This window comes from Aedes albopictus, chromosome 2 (genome assembly GCF_035046485.1).
Source record: "Aedes albopictus strain Foshan chromosome 2, AalbF5, whole genome shotgun sequence".
Taxonomy (NCBI): Eukaryota; Metazoa; Arthropoda; class Insecta; order Diptera; family Culicidae; genus Aedes; species Aedes albopictus.
In genome coordinates, this window is record NC_085137.1 from 461,797,150 (window position 1) to 461,821,042 (window position 23,893).

Below are 23,893 nucleotides of genomic sequence, written 5' to 3' on the forward strand. Positions count from 1 at the left end.
AAATATCTGAATTAATCTTACAGAGAAATTGAACAAATCCATGGACAAATTTTCCGAACAAATCATTTATAGAGGCATATCCTTATATAAGTGGGTGAAAATGCTTTATTTGGCGTACAATAGAATGGTGTGTTGTGGCGAAGAATAAACCACGAGCTTGCTGCGCTCTATGGCAAACTCCCCATCCAGAAAATTTCCAAAGCCGGAACGATGCGATGGGTAGAGCATATTTCAAGTCTGTCGAATAACAACCCTGCCAAGATTGTGTTCACAAGAAATGGATGGTACAAGACGACGCAGAGAACAGTGGACAAGGTGGTCCGACGTTCCCGAGGTTGACTGTACGACAAGACTTCCTTCAAGGATGACTCCAGGAGTTCCATCGGGGATTCCTACAGGAGTTTCTTTAGAGATTATTGTGGGAGTTTCTCCAGGGATTCCATTGAAGTTCAAAATTTCCTACATCAGTTATTCAAGTCCAGGATTTCCTTCAGAGAGTCGTACAAAAGGTCCTTCAGCGATTCTTCCTGGAATTCCTCCAAGAATTCGTCTAAAATACCGATCAGGGATTTCCACTGGCGTACCTTCAGGTATCCGTCCAAGCTTTACGTGAGAAGTCCATCCAGGAGTTTCAGGGATTCCTTCAGAAGATCCTTCTGTGATTAGTAAAGCAGATCCGTCTAAAATTTCTCCAGGAGTTCCTCCAGGGATTCCTCCAGAAGATCATTTAGGAGTTCTTCCAGGGATCGCTCCTAGAGCTTTTCGGAGATTTTAGGTGCCTTCAAGTGTTACACCAGGAATTTCTTCAGAAGTTCCTTCAGAAATTTGTTCAGGGATTTCTTCCAGGAGTTCCTTCTTTAGGACTATAATTAGGTATATCATAAAGATTTCATTGAAGGATCTTTTATGGAGTTTCTACAATAATTGCTCCAGGATTTCTTTCAGGGAATCCTCTTGGGTTTCCTACTGCAATTCCTCTAGGATTTCCTCATGGAATTCTTCCAGGAATTCTTTCGGGGATTTCTTTTAGAAATTCCTCCTAGAATTCCTTGAGAATTTATCCTGGAATTCCTCCTAGAGTTCCTTCGGGGATTCCTCTTGAAATTTCTTTACGTCCTTTCTGGAAGATTTGTCGTACGATCTTATTTGGGTTCGTTGTTGACCGATCGTGGACGAAACCGACTTGATAACTATCCACGAACACATTCCCGGACAGAGGTTAGATATTGACAATCGAAACCTGATATTTTGTTGTTATAGAGAGAAATATTTGAAAACTGGAACTTCTGACTGTATCAAAATTAAATATTTGAAGATCAAAACGATTGCTCGCTGCTATTGATTTGATATTGTAAGATATGTAGCATGAGTAAAGATGATGTTACAGGAGTTAATTTTAGATGTTATTTTCAGATCTTTTATCTTCCATTTTAAACAAACTAATCTCAAGATCATCATGTCAAAATATACTCTAAGCAGTGGCGTAGCCAGAAATTTGCTCTGGGAGGGGTTTTCGACAATCAATAATACCTATTTTTATTTGACACTCATATTTCGTAAATGCACTGAATGTTAGCCAAAGGTTTAAATTAGCTGCGCAACCGAATTTTTTTCTTCCCAAAGTGTTTTACATTTCCTGGAATTTGTTCCAGACATTTTGGCTCTGGGGAGGGGTTTTACCCTAAGTCCGCCCCACCACCTGTGACTACGCCGCTGTCTCTTAGTAAGTTTTCATCCTCTACTGGGGCTTGCTTTTGGTGATACACATCGAAAAATTATAAGGGATAATTGAACGGCAGCCAATGTGTCAATCAGAAAGTTTTCTATTTTGTTGCTTTTCTGGTGGATGGAACTGTTCTCCGTTCGTAGTAGTCATTCGGTTTTCTAGATCCCAGACCTAAGAATCACTTTCGAGGTGGTAGAAGAATTCGTCTACCTCGGTTCCTTGCTAACGGCTGACAATAACGTGAGCCGTGAAATACGAAGGCGCATCATCAGTGGAAGTCGTGCCTACTATGGGCTCCAGAAGAAACTGCGGTCAAAAAAGATTCACCCCCGCACCAAGTGTACCATGTACAAGACGTTAATAAGACCGGTGGTTCTCTACGGACACGAGGCATGGACGATGCTCGAGAAGGACCTGCAAGCACTCGGAGTTTTCGAGCGACGGGTGCTAAGGACGATCTTCGGCGGTGTGCAGGAGAACGGTGTGTGGCGGAGAAGAATGAACCACGAGCTCGCTGCACTTTACGGCGAACCCAGCATCCAGAAGGTGGCCAAAGCCGGAAGGATACGGTGGGCAGGGCATGTTGCAAGAATGCCGGACAACAACCCTGCAAAGCTGGTGTTTGCAACTGATCCGGTTGGCACAAGAAGGCGTGGAGCGCAGAGAGCACGATGGGCGGACCAGGTGGAGCGTGATCTGGCGAGTGTTGGGCGTGACCGAGGATGGAGAGCTGCAGCTGCAAATCGAGTATTATGGCGGCAAATTGTTGATTCAGTATTATCATGAATTTGATGTGAACTAAATAAATGAAAAATGACCTAAGAATCATTCTCCAACCAAAAAAAAAAATAAGGTAGAAGTCTACTTTGTCATATGCGCTAATTCCCGTCATATCAGACGGAAAGTACCCAATAATTAAACACTAGGGCAGGATAATACAACTAGTCAGCCCAAAAGATACCAATTTGGGGTTCGATAATCATAGCAACGCGAAAAAACAAGACAGCGAACTCTGAAATTAGACAAAAAAGTTGCAGATGACAAGCTCTGAAAAACTTTGTCGAAGACCACACAGCGATCCGATGCTTGTAAAAAAAAATATATTCAACAAACCGCAAGCATGTATATAAGTTTTACCATGTAAAGGAATAACAATAGCAACAAAATCATGCTGTTTGGGCAAGCAATGCCAACGCTATAACTTTTTCATAAGCATCAGATCACTTCGTTGTCTTCGACAAAGTTTTTCAGGACACCGTAGGCTATGTTTTCACATGATCGATTACATGGTTTTAGAAAAAATCGAGCCTTTTATGAAAGAAATGCAAAAAAGTATGTTTTCCCATGTAAAATCCCCTACTAACTTCAAACGCGGTGCGCAAAAACGTAGACATAACCGACCATGCCCAAATATTGCACAGTTACTTGGGTCCTCAAATGGGACCTAAAAAAGCTTTGATCTGATAGGATGCCAATAAATTTTCCATTTTTCCATATAACGGATGACCCACTCTGGAGACATATCTAATCCTATATTACAGATATTCAAACTCATGGAAGCAAAAAGATGTGGACTATCAATAACCAACTCCTATAACACCGAAAATCGAATCATTACGCAAAAGTTTACGTTATAATTTTACTCCATTTACGATCTCAATTTGACGTCATTCTTAAGCTACCCCAGTAAACACCACATCGTAATGGGAAGTGCATTCGAAATCGTATATCTCGCGGTCAGAAATCGAAATCGTAAAAACCGTTGAATCTTGTGATAAAAATGTCAAGCCCAATTTTATATAAATCGCTGCTGCGATTTGTTTTGTAGTAAGTTTGTTGTGTATAGAGTAAGTCATAAATAGCACTAATTGAAGTCGCCGCTGTTTGCCTACGCTTACAAGTATAATGTTAGTAAGGTTTGGTTGAGAATCGTAACGGCTTAATGAATTTCGGCACCGAGACGAGGTGATTGGGTGGTGTTGGATGAGAAATAAAATAAAGCATCCCACTTGCCTTGCTTATCACCGCCTGGCCGCTGGCTGATTATGTTTTGGGACTGGAAACATTCTGTCAACCTATAATGATATTCAGGCAATCTTTGGGAGTGTTCATAGTTACCGAATGAAGACATTTGTCTCACAATTATTCCTACATGAGCAGTATTTTTCCCGCAACGACGACGACGGCGATAACGACGTCGTCGAAACGTACACTCGATACGGGACTAATGTTGTAAACAAAACATGTCGTAATGAGTGCAAATCCAACTCGTTACGAGTTGTATAAAAAATGACAACTCATCATTAGGTATGCTATATATCAGTACAGCATTGTAATAAATGGAATCGAATTGAAATGCAATGACTTAGGAAAAAAAAATGCAGCCCCATCCTCATATCAGCATTCATGTAGGAAGACTGGCAAAGGCATGTTTAGGGTGGTTTAGAAAGCTTAAGTTTATATTGGCCAAAATTTGCGCTCTTCTCAAGGCAGATCGGTTAGTACAATGGTATGAGCTTAGACTCACAATCTCGAGGTACCGTGTTCTAGGCTAGGTGTCAACTTTTTTTAGAGCTAATTTCGGACATCGTATTACATATCACCCGAAGTCGTATTTTATTCTTTCGATCGATTATTTGGGACATCGTAATGATGATCATATGAAATCGGCAAATGTCGTCAGAAGTATGTATATTAGACCTGTTCACTTTTTTTGACCTACCCGTGTCACATCAAATTATCAATCCACATGCAAAAACAAGGCTTCAGTCCAAAAATGAGCCAAATTGATAGAGGTTTAGAGGTGTATCAAATCGATTTTGTGTTTTTTCGAGTATTTTCACGAAAATGTACTTCAATATCCAGAAAATTGCACCAAAAAGGTACCGAAAATACCGTTAAATATAGTTAGAACAATACTCTACAACTTTGCCGAAGACACTACGGTGTTTAAATTGCGTATTTCAAAGTTATTCAACAATTTTCGTTAAAACATCACAAAAAATACAGTATTTTCACGATTGTTCATGTAAAGTCATGTAATTTTACATTTTTTTAGGTGACTAATTTAATGAGCTATTGCTCCTATGTGTTATGAACATTTCGTCCATACATCATTCTAGTGTAGAAATTCGTTTTCATTGACTAATTATCAAAAGTTTGTCACGTTGATACTAAAAACTGTACAGAGTTGCCAGCATAAAATAAAACAAAGTTACCCATGATTTAAACGTCATTACACTTCTTTGTTTCATCTGCATCAGTTTAAATTTGGTGCAGATGGTTGAGCATGAGATTGTCGATTCGAAGATTCAAGGTTCGAGTCCTGGAATAGGATTTTTTTGCGTCTCGATCCAGCTATAAGTTAATGAAACTACGCACTGCATCTCATTGCAATTTGGCATCATAGCATTGTTTCGAAACCGTAGAGTGCATAGTAAGAATGAAGTTTCCCTTCATCGGGTAGTTGTGCTGATTTGTTGGTAGATAGATAACAAGTAAGCTCCACCCACAGTTGTCTGTAAAATGTTGCATCCAGAAGCAGTTCCATCATCGTATTGAATTGTTTTAGCAAAATTGATCATTATCAAACAGATGCTCAATATTTCGCCCAGCTGATCTCATCGACACGATTTATTGTCAACAAGTAAACAACTAAATATCTAGCTAGTTCTGGAATGGGATTAATTGGCAGGTCCCGATCATTATTATTTGGGAGATTCATAATCCTAACTGCTACAAAGAAAGAAAAAAAAAGTTTATCATGTATTCGAGCTTGAACCTGGGACCTTCTGATCCGCAGGCTCGAGCCTTACTATCTGCACCATTTCTGATATTTACATCAAAAGACATTAGAATACGATGGCCTGACGCCCTAATCATGGGTAACTTTGTTTTAATTCGTGCTGGCAACTCTACGCGATTTTTAGTATCAACGTAACATACTTTTGATAATTAGTCATTGAAAACGAATTTCTACACAAAAACGATGTATGGACGAAATGTTCGTTACACAAGGGAGAAATAGCTAATTAATTTAGTCACGTAATATAATGTAAAATTACATGACTTTTAAATGTAAAATCGTAAAAATATCGTGTTTTTTCGTGATTTTTTAACTGAAATTGTTGAATAACTTCGAAATACGCAATTTAAACACCGTAGTGTCTTCGCCAAAGTTGTAGAGTATTGTTCTAACTATATGCTAACGGTATCTCCGGCATCTTTTCGGAGCAATTTTGTGAAATTCTGAGTAAATTTCTGTAAAAACGGCTAAAAAAAGACAAAATTGATTTGATACACCTTCAAATCTTCATCAATTTGGCTCAATTTTGGACTGAAGACTTGGTTTTGCATGTGGATTGACAATTTGATGTGTCACGGAGAATCGGAGAAAAAAAGTTTCAAAGTGAACAGGTCTAATGTATATGGCCTCCACATTTGTACGTATATAGCAGCTTTGTGCAGTTTATACGATTAAAAAGGTTCTTATATAGTAGTGTATAACGCAAATTATACATACCAAAATGTTTACTGGGACATCCATCTCAATAAGGTTTTCCGCTCAAAAGTTCTTTGAACAACATGATTTGATTTTGATTGAGAAGAATTTGACCGAATTTTCGAACACCTACGATCAAGTCATAGATTTTGACCGACCATGTACCACAGTGTTACGTAGCAGATGTGCCGGGAATCCATTTCTCGAAATAGACGTGAACTAGACAGAAACAGAATTCGAGGGACAATTATTCAATTTTACTATTTGAAGGGAGAGGGCCCATATAGCCGAGGCGGTAAACGCACGGGTATTCAGCATGACCATGCTGGAGGTGACGGGTTCGATTCCCGGTCGGTCCAGGATCTTTTCGTAAAGGAAATTTCCTTGACTTCCTTGGGCATAGAGTATCTTCGTGCCTGCCACACGATATACACATGCAAAATGGTCATTGGCAGAGGAAGCTCTCAGTTAATAACTGTGGAAGTGCTCTTAGAACACTAAGCTGAGAAGCAGGCTTTGTCCCAATGAGGACGTTACGCCAAGAAGAGAGAGAGAGAGATTTGAAGGGAATTATAGATCTTTCACAATATTTTTTTCATGATATGGATAAGAAATTTTTGTCAAATTAATCATGAGACATAAGACGAGGTGCAAGAATAAACTAGATCCTCATTGGTCGGTGCTTATTTAGACGGAAATTAGATAAAAACTCCATGTTTATCCACTAAATTGAATAAATTCATCCCACAGTTCTTTCCATTCATTTGTCTTGTAGTTTCTTTATCGGATCATCCCAGTTGTCGAAAACCTTTTACCCCGTCATCGCATAATTTAAAACAAATAAAACCAGATTATTATTTTGACGCATCCAAGTGGAATATGCACGTCGTCGTCGTCGTCCGTTCGCTCGCCGTAAAAGAGTGGTCATTATACCCACACAGTGTGCGAGAGAAAGTGCCGAAAGCTGAATCCAAAAGCCAAACACACTGAATAAAAGATGAAGATTTCGCCTCTGATTTTTATTCGCCCGGAATCCACCGCTTGGCGCACCCCCACCATTTTCTTTGTGGATTTAGGATAACAGTGTCGAGCGAGAAGCACCAACCCATTTGACGACGACAATCCGAAAATTGAGTGATTTGAAATTCATGTGTGCGTGGTATTTTGAGGTTAGAGGATTATTTATGCGCCGCCGCTTGCTGAAAGTGCTTACCTTTTTGCCATCTAATTCGTGTGTACCATGTGCTAATACTTTGTCTACGCTGGCGGGATCGCCGAATGTGATGAAGCCAAACCCTCTGAAAGAAAAAGGAAAACGTGGGAGAAAAAAGGAACGTTATTAGAAATCCGGGTTCTTAGTGCTTTTGTAGGAAAGCTGTTAAAAGTAAAATGAGATAGAGTGTGATTCCGTTTTGATAGTTTTTTTTTTGTGTATTATAAACCCCATTTAATTGATCAGTTCAAATCATCAGTGATTATCAATAAATCAATTAGAATAGTGTGCAGTAAATGTAGCGATTAAATGCTTTGACATTGGTTAACGAGATCTGGCATAAATGCCCATACACTAGTCAGTCAATATTTGCAAAACATTAATCAATAGCGGAGCATTGAGAAATGTTGTTTTAGAAACGAGAATCTGCTACAGATGTGAACTCACGTATAAATGAGCAACACTTACAAGAAAAGTCCATATTTTGGTTAGGTCAAGATGAGTCGGCGACTATGGATAACCCTGTTCTCGGTCTTCTGTATAACTTTACGTGGGGAAGTGACCGCTTCTGACACAAAATCGGAAGCAACTTCCATTTGGTAAACATTTTCGGGTTATTTCTGGAAACATTTTAATATGTATTTCGTCACTCAAATTCCACAGGAAATCCAGCAATTTCGAAGCACAAATAAACCAGATCCTCGAACTCACCACCGCCGACAAAGCAACTCAACTCAAGGATCGAATCACAAAACTTCTTCAAGCTAGCTGTAATCCGTGCTCGACCGCCGGAGGTCCTGCGCTAGAGCAAGGCTATGTGACCACGGAGAATGCCGTTATTCCGGTTTTCTACGAACAGACCCGTTACGGTGGAGGCTGGATCGTTCTCATGCAACGCTACGATGGATCGGTGAACTTCAATCGGACCTGGGCCGAGTATCGCGATGGGTTCGGGATGGTGGGACACGAATTTTGGATGGGTCTGGAGCGGATGCATCAGCTGACGGAGGGAAAGTCGTACGAGTTGGTGGTTGAAATGCAGGACTTTCAGGATAACTACAAGTATGCGGCATATGATAAGTTTGCGGTTGGGCCTGAGGAGGAGAGATATCCGTTGGACTTGGGGAAGTTCAATGGAACAACGAAGGGAGATTCACTGACACCTCACAAGGGATCGGGATTTTCTACGTATGATAATGATGACTTTGGTTGTTCGAACAAGTACGCCGAAGGGGGATGGTGGTACTACAAAGGAAAATGTTACGGATCGTGAGTTTTTATCGCTGGAAGTTTTCCGAATAGAATTGTTCATATCACGTATTTTGTTTTTTATTTTCAGGAGCCTTACTGGTATATGGAAAAATGAATTTGCGTATTCATCAATATGTTGGATGAAGTTTTCAGCCAAATCCAGTACACCATTGAAGTTTGTGAGGATGATGATTCGACCGATACAGTAAAACGGAAGTAATTTGATTAATAAATATAACAATCAACGCAGTTAGACAAATTGAGATTATGTATGTGTGTATGGTTGTGTGTGTATGTATGTCTGTGTACAAAAAAGATCACTCACTTTTAAGGCACTTTTAGCACGATTCGAACCGAAATTTTACCGCATTGTTTGCCATTAAAAATGATCCAGATCGGTCAAGGCGTTCCGGAGTTATGACCATTTCAGTGATCCGGACCAGCACCGGTAGAACTGGCCGTATATAAAACTGAACTTAAACTACATAATGTGACGACACATCAAACTGAACCGTTATTGTAATGGTTGACGAATTTTGTGTGGAAATCTGGAGATCAAAAATTCCACACCGTCAGCTCAAATTCAAAATAGCGGTCTGGAATCAAAAAAGGTGGATTTAACTTCAAGATGACGGTTGTTTAGTAAAATTTTACACTCTAAAGTCATGCAATATTGGTATATTCTGTATAGAGAAGGTGTCTGTAGTAGAAAATTTTGACTAGAATAGCTGTCGTACAAATTGTCGAACAAAATTTAATATGGCGGCTGTTTTAAAAAGTTCAATTTTGAAAACGTTGTCTGAATAAACTATTATTAAGCTGCCTGTTCAAGTGTTTCTTTAGAAATTTGGATTCTTGTAGAAATTTCTTTATGATTTAAAAAAAAATCTCAAAAAAATTCATTGTGGAACGTTCCACGAGGAGATTCTTCCGATATTTCTTCTGGTGTTCTTTCAGGGTTTCTTAAGTTCGAATTCCTTCATATATTTTATTTCAATCACTTCTGAAGGAATTGCTTCAGGAGCATTCCTCTGGAGTGTTTTGGCCAGAAATTCTTCAGGAAATTTATCAAGATGTTTTGGTATTTTCCTTTAGAAATTCCAGGGATTCTCTCAGGCATTTATTTAGAAAAGCATCCAAAAAGTTCCTTAAAGATTTTTCTGCAACTTTATCCAGGAGTTTCTCCAGCTTTCCTCCAGGAATTGCTTAGGATTTTTCAAGACTTTTCTTCGGGATTAGTTTCATAAAAATACAGACGATGCTTCAGACATTTCTACAAAAATTCTATCAGCGATTCCTGCAAGTAGTAGTTTATTCCCTATATTTTTTCAAGGAATTTTTCAAAAACTTCTTTCATAAAGGTTCTTCAATTCTTCCAAGTATTTTATTTTCAAAAGTTCATCCAAAAATTCAATTTTTTGGTGGTTTCATTGAAATTTGTCCAGGATATTTCGTTTACTGTTTGTGCATGATTTTCATCAAAAATTTTGTGTACCGTAAAACGGGGTAACTTTGACAGTTTTTCAGCAAATATCCTTAATATATTTCCATGTTATAGTATGTCCCCTAGTTTTATATTCTTAGAACAAGTACTGGGATATCAGATATCGATTGAAATTAAAAGATTTGATAGTTTTTAATATGTTGGGTGAGTTTCATATGAGCGAGAATCACATTTTCATTATGGGGTAACTTTGATAGTGCCCTTAAAAACATCAAAATAATCACAGATTGAAATCTCAGGAGTATGAACATGCTGAAAGAAGTCTTGTGGATGTACTAGCTATGTTATCCAGGAGGTCATCCGAAGTGTTCAACTCCGTGGTTGCGATACGAATGTATTTTATTCAAGTCTAAGAAATCTATTGAGCCTTAATTCTAAGCTACATAATTGGTTTCACAGAGACAAATCGAGAGAATGAGAGAATTGGTAAATAGGAGGCGCATGGTAACATCGATATGCGTTAAAATTATATTGCAGTTGACAACCCGTCGGTAAGTGAAATTCGAGAATCATTTAGCCTGGGAATATTGAGCTTGGGAAAAGAGCATCGTTGGCGGTTGCAACATGGGCTATTGCACTTGGGTGTTCTTGCCCACGTTGCAAGACCTTGACGATGGGAATTATTGTTGCTGTGCCACATCTGTTGGCAATATGCAACTCAAATAATTTATGCACTACATGGAACATATCAGATTGAATGGTTATATAAACACTTGTTTTTTTTTTACACAATTCTACTTATAAGAATTAATTTGGAAAGTTTTTCTATAAATAAAGGAGGTAACCTAAGGAGTTTTTTATGTATAAAACCAGGCATTTATCCAGGAATTTCTCCAGAGATTGCTTCAGTAATTGCTTCAGGATTTTTTCCTGGAATCTCCCCAGGAAATGTTAACAAATTTTTTCTGTGAACCTCCAAAGCTATTATCAGAAGCCTTCAAGGGGATTTCTTCAGATAATCCTTTTAAGAAATTCCTTTAGAAATTCGGTGAAGTTTTCTTCCAACTACTTCCATGCAGTTTCAGGAAAAACTTCTTAAAAATTCCTGGGGGAATATTTAAAACATTCCAGCAGAAATATTTGAAAGAATCCTAGGATACCTTTCAGACGGAATTACTGCAGCAATTCCTTAAAAATCCTTGTAATATATTCTGCAGAAATTTTTGCAGCTTCTCAAGGAAGCATTGGAAGAATTTCTGAAGAAATCTCTTCAAAAGCTTTTATGAAGTTTCAAGAAAAGTTTCTAAAAATTCCATAAAAAAACTTTTGATAAAAATCTTTTGCTGTTTTTTTTTTTGAAAAAATACTTAAAATGAGGAAATTTTTGGAGATATTTTTGAGAGAATCTCTTAAAGAATCTCAGTAGAAAGAGCTCCTGAAGGAATCTCTAAAGCAAAGTTCAGTAGAATCCTTGTGGAATCTCAGGAAGTATTCTTGCCTGAAACTTTAGAAAAAGATCTGAAAAAATCCGAGAGGAATTCTTAAAAAAAAAAACTAGGAGGAATTTCTGATTATCTTTTGGGGGATTTTTTTAGAAATTCTTTGTTTTAATTCCTAGCAGGCCACAGGCCTGGTGCACAGAAGTGGCGCCAAGGGAGGGGTTTTTTCCAAAATTCCGCAAAAGGCGGAGGGGCATTTAGTGTATGGGAGTGTCGGTAAAGGGGGGGGGGATAACACCCAAACACCTCCTCCCTCCCTTGTGCACGGGACTGATTCCTAGTACCGTCGTGCGGGGCTTCTTTTTACACTTTTTCATGATTTTTCAACTTTATGACATTATAACTCCCAGAGTAGTGAATGGATTTCCACAATTTTTACACATAATAAATGTGAGTATGTATGTAGGATGTATGCAAAATTTGAACTAAATAAATCCATCAATAAACAAAAAAGTTGTTCATACACCAATCGGGCACATCTCATATAGAACCAGATGGGGGCTACTTTGGACATTTTTATCTAAAACAAAATTGCATTTCAAATTCCAGGTTTATTTAGAAAACTACTTTGTACCAATACTGTAGTATACTATATCAGACATGATTTCAATAAATTTATGCGTTTGAAGATGGTTCCGTGCTTCCTTTGGTATTATGAGCAGCGTGATATTGCTATATAAAGAGCCTGAAAAAAAGGACCATCAATCCTTTATTTGGGTCAAATGGTCATTTATAACACAGCGCAACATTTTTTTGTCTCAAGAGCAAACTTATGTGTCTCCGAAGGATTTTGGGCCGCTGAATCTGAATCCGGGCTCAGATTTGCTTTAACACGTCACAATTTTGAGCTATACCTCAATTTATAGGGCAAAATATGCGATTTTAGGCTTTTTTGACTGCTAGCCATTAAGCAAGGAAATATTTTTTTTAAACAATCAAAAGGTTAATTGGTCAATTAACATCTAAATTAACGACTCATGCAAAATATTTCGTTTTACCAAATCAAATTTGAGAGATTTAAGCATTTTATGTTAGTATGTAAACTTGCATGCAACTTTTGGAGGGTGACTTGTATGGGAAATATCGTGCCTAGCAAAATTCGCTTAAAAATATCAAATTCGATTTGGTAAAACGAAATATTTTGCATGAGTCGTTCCCTTTTGATTTCTTAAAAAAAAATATTTCCTTGCTTAATAGTTTGCAGTCAAAAAAGCCCAAAATTGCATATTTTGCCCTATAAATTGAGGTATAGCTCAAAATTGTGACGTGTTAGAGCAAATCTGAGCCCGCATTCGGATTCAGCGGCCCAAAATCCTTCGGAGACACATAAGTTTGGTCTTGAGACAGACCAAAAGTTATTTTTTGTTACGCTGTGTAATGTATAATGATACAAATATTCGATTGTATATGCTACGTTGATATATTTTGAATGAATTGATCAACCCTTTGAAATTTATGAACTGTAGAAACAATGCTTACAGACCAAATGTTCTGATACGTTATGTATATTTTATTGATTTATTCGATGTATTTTCGCGTCCTGCCAACCAATAAACGGTCTGTTTGAAAAATAATTTCAACCAAATGGAGGGAAAACTATTGCTTCGTAATAGTCCCAAAGACATCAAACAGATTTGAACCATATTTCGAATTCAAAAAATCCATATTCGAAAGTGTCCAAAGTAGCCCCGCATTTCAAAAGTAACCCCGCACGACGGTATACAATGTTGAGGAAATTTTAAGAAAACTATATATGTAATATGCCTCAAAAGTTTAGTTTATTGTATCCAGTGGCTTAATTTCCCCAACAGGAGAGGAAAAAAACTTCTTGGAGAAATATTTGGATAACATTTTTGGAGAATTTTTAATTTCCTCGAGCAACCTGTGGACGTGTTAACGTAGAAATAATAGGTAAACTTCTGAAAAATCAGGTAGAGAAAAGGAGTTTTGTCACAAAGATTCGTTCAGAAATTCTTCCAACCATTTTCATGAAATTTCTAGAATAACTCCTGCGAAAAAAAATATTCAGTGGAAATATCTGAAAAAATCCCAAGATATATTTCTCACGGAACCACAGTAGCAATTCCTAAGAAATCCTAGTAAGAACTTCTTCAGGAATATCTGTAGGAGCTTCTCAAGAAATTCTTGAATGCAACATAGGAAGAATTTTCGAAGGATTCTCTTTTCAAAATTCGAACTGAAATTTTTTAGGCGTTTCTGAAAAACTTCATGAAAAAAACCTGTGAAGAAAACTCTTGATGAAATTCTTTAAGAAATGCTTAAAACTCTGGAGTAGTCTTTGGGATATTTTTGAAGGAATCCCTGAAGGAATTTCAGAAGGAATCTGAGCAGACATTTCTGAAAAATAAAAATCTTCTGTGGAATCTCTGGAAATATTCTCAAGCAGACTGTAAAATTGCTATAGAATTTTTTTAAGAAATATTTTTGAACAAATTCAAAAGAACCCATGGAGAAATTCATATGGTTATCATTTGATGATATGCCGATCATACTTCTTGGGAAATACATAGAGCAACATCTGGAGTAAAACTCAAAGGAAACGCTGTATGAACTCCATCTAATATCTCTGGAGGAATTCTTGTCAGAATCACTGGAAGAAATTATTCACGAATCTTTGGAGGGATTTCTAGAGGATTTTTTTTAAGAATCCCTGAATAAGTTTCTGTACACATACCTGTGGGAATTACCAATGGAATCTCTAGAGCAATTCATGAACTTATCTCTGATAACATGTACGAATTTCTGTAGAAATCTCTCGAAGATTTCCGGAAGAAGCCACTGGGAGAAATAATCAAAGAGGTTCCGAAGCAATTTCGTAAAACATCCCTCTGGAAATTTTCGAGGGATTTCCTAAACGAATTTCAAAACTTATCTCTGACAAAATTTCAGAAGAACCCATGGATATCTACTAATTGAGGAACTATCTGAAGCAAGCTCTGAAGAAATTCCTAACATAATGCCTGGAAGAAATTGAGGAGGAATCGGAAGAAACCACTAGAGGTGTTACTGAAAAATAAACCCTCGTAGGTTTTTTGACCGAATTCCTGGAAGAATTTCTGAAGGAACTCATGGAGCAATGTCGGAAGGAATCCATCATAGAAGATTCCCTCGAGGAATCCTTGGATAAATTTATGGAGGAATCCCATGAAGAATTTCTGAAGGAAACAATGTGTAACTATGAAATTAGAATCGACTGTAGAATCAACTGTTTTGGAGTGGCTTTACAGTCTAGCAAATAATCAAGACAAGTACTACTTGTTTAATTTCGACGTTTCAATCGTTGGACTCGGACTTTTTCAGGGAATATAAACTTGCTCCGTCCCTCGTGTGGTGCATGAATGTTTGCACCGAACTGTCCTATGCTTTTAAAGTTCTTTTCCTGGACACCGCATTCAGTTTTGCGAGTGAGCAATTATTTTGCTTGAGCTTGAGCTTGATTGACCGCCCGCAGTTGCTACTCCAGTATCGCCAAATCAGCTACACTCACACAAGGAACCAATGAGATAGCTGCTTGGGACTAACAGACATCTTCAGCGTGTGAGCGTTGGTGGTCTTGTATTTTTAGGCGACAATGGCGCCTGCTGCGTCAGGTTGCTGGTCAATGGGGAAGGGGAGGGAAGTGATGATAGCAATCGCTTGCCCACATCAGGCCGTTGAATCCTCTGCGCCTGCACAAGGTCATGCGGATGTTGGTGGGAAATGTTTATTTTTGGCACATTGGTCATGTATTGGTGCAAGGGTGCCAGGCGTAAAGCGATAGATTGTGTGGAGATTACTGTGAAGCGGCACAGTTCACTTGGTTGCATAACTTGTAGGCGTTATATAAGAGATTGACACTGTGCTGTGATGAAAGTTGGAAGGAAGGGAAACGGTTTTTTTTTTTTCAATCCGTTTCTGGTTCTAGCGATCGCTACGAACATACGAATATACAAGAGATGTATATGTAGGAGAGAGAGAGAGAGAGAGAGAGAGAGAGAGAGAGAGAGAGAGAGAGAGAGAGAGAGAGAGAGAGAGAGAGAGAGAGAGAGAGAGAGAGAGAGAGAGAGAGAGAGAGAGAGAGAGAGAGAGAGAGAGAAAGTAGATAGCATGGTACACGGTATTACGTGAAACATATAGAAATATAAACAAAAGTGGAAAAACATGGGAGACATCAAGAAGAAGCTAAATGGGATTGGGCCATCGTTAAAAATGAGATATTTTTGCCAAATGATCAGTGCAACCTAAACAGTTTTCGTGCCGCGAGGTACAAGGATAGGAGTTTTTTAGCGGACGTACTCAAGGGGACTGAAAGGTAAAAGTAGTACATCAATGAGCACTCAATCGGTTTGGATAATGTAGGCAGGGGAAACCAGGCGCCAGTGCAGCAGTGGATGGCAATGAACCAACTGCCGCGCTGAATGAAGCTTAGGGTGCCATATTTAATGTTAAGCTTAAATACATCAAAAAAGCAAATATAAATGGTATGGGGGCTTTCGTTGGCCAACTGTCTGCACTACAAAACATGGAGTCCAGAGTGAACGTTGTACGGACTAGGTGGATCATGATCGTGGCATGGAAAGGCAGCAACAAACCGTGTCGAATTGTTGATTCAGTTTTGCTATGAGATGACTATGTATTTAATTTAATAAAAATGAGTGTGTCAAGCCATCTGGGAAACAGTGCGTCTAGACTTCAGTAGTTAAACAATGATTAATTATATTCAGTTCTATCACTTAGACGACAAAGCAAATTATCACAATATGATGTGTGTTACAGCTGGAAAGCATTTCTGTAAACAGACAACATGAAAGTGGGAAGAATACAACTTTGTGAATATAAGCAGAATGCATCTATAAAAAAATGGTAGTTGCAAGAAATATAAACTCAATAACAAGGTCTCAATCAAAATGACTCATCAACTGTGGGTGATTCTTTTCTCGATCTTCTGCTTAGTTCAAGCCGATGAGGTCAATCCTACTGTTGTCTTGATGGAGGAGATTAGAACCGGGTGAATATCTTTCCATTTATTTTTTTTATTTTTCATATATAATTCAAGTAATTTCCCCCTCTTCAGAACGATCAACAATTTCACCAGAGCGTTCAACCACTTCGGGGAAGCGGTGGATAAGGTGCTGGAGGATCTGGAACTCACCACTGCGGCCAACGTCACGCAAATAAAAGATCGGATCAAAAATCTCCTCGAGGCAAAATGTAACCCTTGCACGAACGACGGAAGCCCTGCGCTGGAGGATTCCGGTATCTTACGAGCAGACCCGATTCGGTGGAGGGTGGATTGTCCTGCTGCAGCGGTATGACGGAACGGTACGGTTCAACAGGACCTGGGCCGAGTATCGCGATGGGTTTGGGATGGTTGGACACGAGTTTTGGATGGGTTTGGAGCGGATCCACCAGCTGACAACGGCCGGATCGTATGAGTTGATGATCGAAATGGAGGATTTCAATGGGAACTATAAGTACGCAGGGTACGATGCGTTTGTGGTGGGACCTGCGGAAGAGCGCTACAAGTTGACGAAGGTGGGTGCGATCAATGGGACAACGGAGAACTCGTTCGGACAGCACGTGGGCTATGGATTTTCGACGTATGACGATGACGACAATGGTTGTTCGAATAAGTATGGACGCGGTGGTTGGTGGTTTTATCTTAAGTCATGTTACGGAGCGTGAGTACTTTTGAGTTGTGCGGCTCTGGGAGGGGTAGCTAACGTGGATTCTTATTTCTAGGGGACTTACTGGCATTTGGCAGAACAAGGCAGATTGGAAGTCGATGTGCTGGGAGTGGTTCACCGGTAGGAGCAAGAAGATACCCCTGAAGTTTGCCAGAATGATGATGCGTCTGAAAACGGTTGACTAAAGCTGGAAAAGGTGAACTGTTTTCTAATAATGCTGATAAAAACATAACAGGGGTATAAATAAAGCGACTAATCAAAATAATAATGCATGTCTGATTTGGAAAAATAAGTTCATTTGCTGTTAGATCATCAAGATTCTAAATACGCAAAAACTCCGGAAGACTTTTATAAGCTCTGGAAAGAATCTCAAAAAATCTACAACTCTACTTTCAAAAGCTTCGGAAAGCTTTAACAAGAAACCCTGAAATACATCTTTCAACAGCTCCCTAGGAATTTTTACAAAAACTATTGAAATCCCCCTAACTCCATATCTCCCCAAAACATAAAATAGTGTCTTCTTTCATAGGCTCTGGAAGGCTTCCTACCAGAAGTTCTGGAAAGCTTCTCCCAGAATCTCCGGAAGGCGAATCTCAGAAGCTCTGGAACACTTCACGGAAACTCTGGAAGGCTTCTCCCAGAAGCTCTGGAAGGCTTCTCCCAGAAGCTCTGGAAGGCTTCTCCCAGAAGCTCTGGAAGGCTTCTACCAGAAGCTCTGGAAGGCTTCTCCCAGAAGCTCTGGAAGGCTTCTCCCAGAAGCTCTGGAAGGCTTCTCCCAGAAGCTCTGGAAGGCTTCTCCCAGAAGCTCTGGAAGGCTTCTCCCAGAAGCTCTGGAAGGCTTCTCCCAGAAGCTCTGGAAGGCTTCTCCCAGAAGCTCTGGAAGGCTTCTCCCAGAAGCTCTGGAAGGCTTCTCCCAGAAGCTCTGGAAGGCTTCTCCCAGAAGCTCTGGAAGGCTTCTCCCAGAAGCTCTGGAAGGCTTCTCCCAGAAGCTCTGGAAGGCTTCTCCCAGAAGCTCTGGAAGGCTTCTCCCAGAAGCTCTGGAAGGCTTCTCCCAGAAGCTCTGGAAGGCTTCTCCCAGAAGCTCTGGAAGGCTTCTCCCAGAAGCTCTGGAAGGCTTCTCCCAGAAGCTCTGGAAGGCTTCTCCCAGAAGCTCTGGAAGGCTTCTCCCAGAAGCTCTGGAAGGCTTCTCCCAGAAGCTCTGGAAGGCTTCTCCCAGAAGCTCTGGAAGGCTTCTCCCAGAAGCTCTGGAAGGCTTCTCCCAGAAGCTCTGGAAGGCTTCTCCCAGAAGCTCTGGAAGGCTTCTCCCAGAAGCTCTGGAAGGCTTCTCCCAGAAGCTCTGGAAGGCTTCTCCCAGAAGCTCTGGAAGGCTTCTCCCAGAAGCTCTGGAAGGCTTCTCCCAGAAGCTCTGGAAGGCTTCTCCCAGAAGCTCTGGAAGGCTTCTCCCAGAAGCTCTGGAAGGCTTCTCCCAGAAGCTCTGGAAGGCTTCTCCCAGAAGCTCTGGAAGGCTTCTCCCAGAAGCTCTGGAAAGCTTCTCCCAGAAGCTCTGGAAGGCTTCTCCCAGAAGCTCTGGAAGGCTTCTCCCAGAAGCTCTGGAAGGCTTCTCCCAGAAGCTCTGGAAGGCTTCTCCCAGAAGCTCTGGAAGGCTTCTCCCAGAAGCTCTGGAAGGCTTCTCCCAGAAGCTCTGGAAGGCTTCTCCCAGAAGCTCTGGAAGGCTTCTCCCAGAAGCTCTGGAAGGCTTCTCCCAGAAGCTCTGGAAGGCTTCTCCCAGAAGCTCTGGAAGGCTTCTCCCAGAAGCTCTGGAAGGCTTCTCCCAGAAGCTCTGGAAGGCTTCTCCCAGAAGCTCTGGAAGGCTTCACACAGAAGCTCTGGAAGGCTTCTCCCAGAAGCTCTGGAAGGCTTCTCCCAGAAGCTCTGGAAGGCTTCTCCCAGAAGCTCTGGATGGCTTCTCCCAGAAGCTCTGGAAGGCTTCTCCCAGAAGCTCTGGAAGGCTTCTCCCAGAAGCTCTGGAAGGCTTCTCCCAGAAGCTCTGGAAGGCTTCTCCCAGAAGCTCTGGAAGGCTTCTCCCAGAAGCTCTGGAAGGCTTCTCCCAGAAGCTCTGGAAGGCTTCTCCCAGAAGCTCTGGAAGGCTTCTCCCAGAAGCTCTGGAAGGCTTCTCCCAGAAGCTCTGGAAGGCTTCTCCCAGAAGCTCTGGAAGGCTTCTCCCAGAAGCTCTGGAAGGCTTCTCCCAGAAGCTCTGGAAGGCTTCTCCCAGAAGCTCTGGAAGGCTTCTCCCAGAAGCTCTGGAAGGCTTCTCCCAGAAGCTCTGGAAGGCTTCTCCCAGAAGCTCTGGAAGGCTTCTCCCAGAAGCTCTGGAAGGCTTCTCCCAGAAGCTCTGGAAGGCTTCTCCCAGAAGCTCTGGAAGGCTTCTCCCAGAAGCTCTGGAAGGCTTCTCCCAGAAGCTCTGGAAGGCTTCTCCCAGAAGCTCTGGAAGGCTTCTCCCAGAAGCTCTGGAAGGCTTCTCCCAGAAGCTCTGGAAGGCTTCTCCCAGAAGCTCTGGAAGGCTTCTCCCAGAAGCTCTGGAAGGCTTCTCCCAGAAGCTCTGGAAGGCTTCTCCCAGAAGCTCTGGAAGGCTTCTCCCAGAAGCTCTGGAAGGCTTCTCCCAGAAGCTCTGGAAGGCTTCTCCCAGAAGCTCTGGAAGGCTTCTCCCAGAAGCTCTGGAAGGCTTCTCCCAGAAGCTCTGGAAGGCTTCTCCCAGAAGCTCTGGAAGGCTTCTCCCAGAAGCTCTGGAAGGCTTCTCCCAGAAGCTCTGGAAGGCTTCTCCCAGAAGCTCTGGAAGGCTTCTCCCAGAAGCTCTGGAAGGCTTCTCTCAGAAGCTCTGGAAGGCTTCTCCCAGAAGCTCTTGAAGGCTTCTCCCAGAAGCTCTGGAAGGCTTCTCCCAGAAGCTCTGGAAGGCTTCTCCCAGAAGCTCTGGAAGGCTTCTCCCAGAAGCTCTGGAAGGCTTCTCGGAGAAGCTCTGGAAGGCTTCTCCCAGAAGCTCTGGAAGGCTTCACACAGAAATCTTGGAAGGCTTCTCCCAGAAGCTCTGGAAGGCTTCTCCCAGAAGCTCTGGAAGGCTTCTCCCAGAAGCTCTGGAAGGCTTCTCCCAGAAGCTCTGGAAGGCTTCTCCCAGAAGCTCTGGAAGGCTTCTCCCAGAAGCTCTGGAAGGCTTCTCCCAGAAGCTCTGGAAGGCTTCTCCCAGAAGCTCTGGAAGGCTTCTCCCAGAAGCTCTGGAAGGCTTCTCCCAGAAGCTCTGGAAGGCTTCTCCCAGAAGCTCTGGAAGGCTTCTCCCAGAAGCTCTGGAAGGCTTCTCCCAGAAGCTCTGGAAGGCTTCTCCCAGAAGCTCTGGAAGGCTTCTCCCAGAAGCTCTGGAAGGCTTCTCCCAGAAGCTCTGGAAGGCTTCTCCCAGAAGCTCTGGAAGGCTTCTCCCAGAAGCTCTGGAAGGCTTCTCCCAGAAGCTCTGGAAGGCTTCTCCCAGAAGCTCTGGAAGGCTTCTCCCAGAAGCTCTGGAAGGCTTCTCCCAGAAGCTCTGGAAGGCTTCTCCCAGAAGCTCTGGAAGGCTTCTCCCAGAAGCTCTGGAAGGCTTCTCCCAGAAGCTCTGGAAGGCTTCTCCCAGAAGCTCTGGAAGGCTTCTCCCAGAAGCTCTGGAAGGCTTCTCCCAGAAGCTCTGGAAGACTTCTCCCAGAAGCTCTGGAAGGCTTCTCCCAGAAGCTCTGGAAGGCTTCTCCCAGAAGCTCTGGAAGGCTTCTCCCAGAAGCTCTGGAAGGCTTCTCCCAGAAGCTCTGGAAGGCTTCTCCCAGAAGCTCTGGAAGGCTTCTCCCAGAAGCTCTGGAAGGCTTCTCCCAGAAGCTGTGGAAGGCTTCTCCCAGAAGCTCTGGAAATCCATGACTTCTCTTTGAAGTCCTGAAAGTCTTCATACAGAAACCTTGGAAGGTTTCTCCAAGAAATCCGATAAGAATCCTCCTAAAATATATGGAAGACTTTTTCCAGAAAACCTTCAAAGTTTTTTTTTTTTTTTGAAAGCTATGGAAGGCGTCTTCCAGAGCAAATTTTTTGTCTACGATGAGATACGTCCAATGTTATAGGCAATCAATCAAATTACTCAATTGCTGAATGGAAAGATACATATACAATCAATCAGTCTCGTTGATATGTTTACCTCATATAGATCGTTTATCATTTTCAAACATCCTATCTTTTCAAAGATGACTTTATAAATGACACTCTCTTCTCTTAGCTCTCATAGTACTGTTTCACACACCCTAGCTCAATTCGATTGAAATGATATGCCTTTGGATCCTGACGCTATCTGTGTTTCTCACAGGTCACGCTGGCGCTGACGACACCCACCCAATATTGGTTGCACTCAATGATCTGGACCACAGGTGACTTAATCACAACAAATGGCATTCTTCAGGAACTTTCCTTCTAACAAAAGGACGTCTCCATTCTAGTTTCACAACGATGTTCACTCAACAATTCTTCCGCCACAAAAATGCAATCGAACAACGAATCGCAACCCTGATGAACTCAATCGACTCGAACCTCCTCGAAGTCAGCAGCCAGATTCGGGAAGCTTTGGACGAGGTTCAACAAAACCCCGGAAAGAATCAGTCGTCCACCGGTGATGGGATAGGTAAGGGATCACCCGTGCTCCAGTTCATACCAATAGGATCCGAACCGAGGATGCCTGCCCTGTTCGAACAAGACCGCTTTGAAGGAGGATGGCTGGTGGTGATGCAACGGTATGATGGCTCCGTTAACTTCAATCGTACTTGGGCCGAGTACCGGGATGGATTCGGAATGGTTGGACAGGAATTTTGGTACGGATTGGAGCCACTACATCAGCTGACGAAGAAAACCCCGTACGAACTGGCGGTTGAGATGGAGGATTTCGAGGGCAATTACAAATATGCGAGATACGACAAGTTTGCGGTAGGTCCTGCGGGAACAAGATATGCTCTGGTGGAGTTGGGGACGTACAGTGGAACAACTTTGGGTGATTCGTTGACACCGCACAAGGGAGCAGGATTCTCCACGTACGACTACGATGACTTCGGGTGTTCCAATAAGTATGCCAAAGGAGGATGGTGGTACTACAAGGGGTCATGCTACGGATCGTAAGTATTTTTGTCCTGCTTGTTTGTCAATTAGGATTGCTGGGAAACCAATTTTTTCCGCAGGAGTCTCACCGGTATTTGGAAAAATGAGCTAGCCTATTCATCGATTTGCTGGATGAAGTTCTCATCGGTTTCCAACACGCCGTTGAAGTTTGTCAGAATGATGATTCGTCCGATTGAATAAAACAGCAACAAAGTGACTAGATTTTTTTTCCCGCTGTGGAGTTTCCGAAGGCATTCATTTAATACTAGAAATTCATGTATGAGATTGGGGCCTCCTATAAGCCTTGCAGATTAAGCTTTGTATGACTAATCCGGAGACGGAAACAGTGCGGAAAATAACATTGTGCCGGAGTTTCCAAATAAATTTAGTAAATTTCTCCAGAAATTCCTCTAGGAATTCATCCAGAAATTCTTCTAGGAATTTCTCAAGGAATTCCTCCAGAAATTCCTCTATAAATTCCTCCGGGAATTCCTTCAGGAAATCCTCCAGGAGTTCCTCTAGGAATTCCTCCACGAGTTCCTGTAGGAATTCCTACAGGAATTCCTCTAGGAATTTCTCCAGGAATTCCTCCATGAATTTCTCTAGGAATTTATCTAGGAATTCCTCCAGGAATTCCTCTATGAATTCCTTGAGAAACTCCTCTAGGAATTTCTCCAGGAATTCCTCTAGGAATTTCTCCAGAAATTCCTCTAGGATTTTCACCAGGAACTCCTCTAGAAATTTCTGTATAAATTCCTCTAGAAATTTCTCCATAAATTCCTCTAGGAATACTTCTATGAATTCCTCCGGAAATTCCTCCAGGAATTCATCCGAAAAATCCTCTAGGATTTATCCGGGAATTTCGTTAGGAATTCCTCCGGAAATTTCGCTAGGAACTTCTCCGGAAATTCCTCTAGTAATTTATCAACAAATTTTTCTAGGAATTCGTCCAGAATTCCTCTAGGGATTTCTCCAGAATTCCTCTAGAAATTCCGACATAATTCCTCAAGGAATTTCTCCAGAAAATTCTCAAGGAATTCCTCCCGATATTTTTCTAGAAATTCCTCCGGAAATTCCTCTAGGAATTCCTTTCGAAATTTCTCTAAGAAAATCTATATAAATTCTTCTAGGAATTCCTCTAAGAATTCCTTCGGAGGAATTCTGGAGGAATTCTGGAGGAATCCCTAGAGGAATTTGTGGAGGAATTCCTTGAGAAATTCTGGAGGAATTCCTAGAGGAATTTGTGGACAAATATTAAGTGGAATTTCCGGAGGAATTCATAGCAAAATTTCCGGAGGAATTTCTAGAGAAATTTTTGGAGGAATTCCTCTATGAATTCCTCCAGGAACTCCTCTATGAATTCTTACAGAAATTCCTCTAGGAATTTCTCCAGGAATTCCTCTAGAAATTTCTCCAGAAATTCCTCTAGGAATACTTCTAAGAATTCCTCCGGA

At 41.4% G+C, this 23,893-nt stretch overlaps 3 protein-coding genes and 1 pseudogene across 6 annotated transcripts in view; 3 read left to right on the forward strand and 1 right to left on the reverse strand.

Annotated features, from left to right (window-relative positions):
- Window positions 1-23,893, reverse strand: part of LOC109407762 (RNA-binding protein Musashi homolog Rbp6) — a 1,431,211-nt gene that overhangs the window by 1,323,671 nt on the left and 83,647 nt on the right. For all 4 annotated transcript variants that reach the window (XM_062853969.1, XM_062853971.1, XM_062853970.1 and 1 more), the window contains one exon: window positions 7,441-7,525. In XM_062853969.1, coding sequence (XP_062709953.1) covers window positions 7,441-7,525 — 85 coding nt within the window. The remainder of the gene's footprint in view (window positions 1-7,440; window positions 7,526-23,893) is intronic.
- Window positions 7,890-9,462, forward strand: LOC115254642 (ficolin-3-like). Its single transcript, XM_029852258.2, has 3 exons — window positions 7,890-8,039; window positions 8,104-8,709; window positions 8,780-9,462. The coding sequence occupies exons 1-3, from the start codon at window positions 7,939-7,941 to the stop codon at window positions 8,898-8,900; spliced, it is 828 nt and encodes a 275-aa protein (XP_029708118.2). The 5' UTR covers window positions 7,890-7,938; the 3' UTR covers window positions 8,901-9,462.
- On the forward strand, window positions 16,432-17,612 carry LOC109418932 (fibrinogen-like protein A; annotated as a pseudogene).
- Window positions 21,568-22,656, forward strand: LOC109407763 (fibrinogen-like protein A). The gene is made up of 3 exons (XM_019680939.3): window positions 21,568-21,721; window positions 21,791-22,456; window positions 22,520-22,656. Exons 1-3 carry the CDS (start codon window positions 21,618-21,620, stop codon window positions 22,638-22,640), a joined length of 891 nt encoding a protein of 296 aa, XP_019536484.2. The 5' UTR covers window positions 21,568-21,617; the 3' UTR covers window positions 22,641-22,656.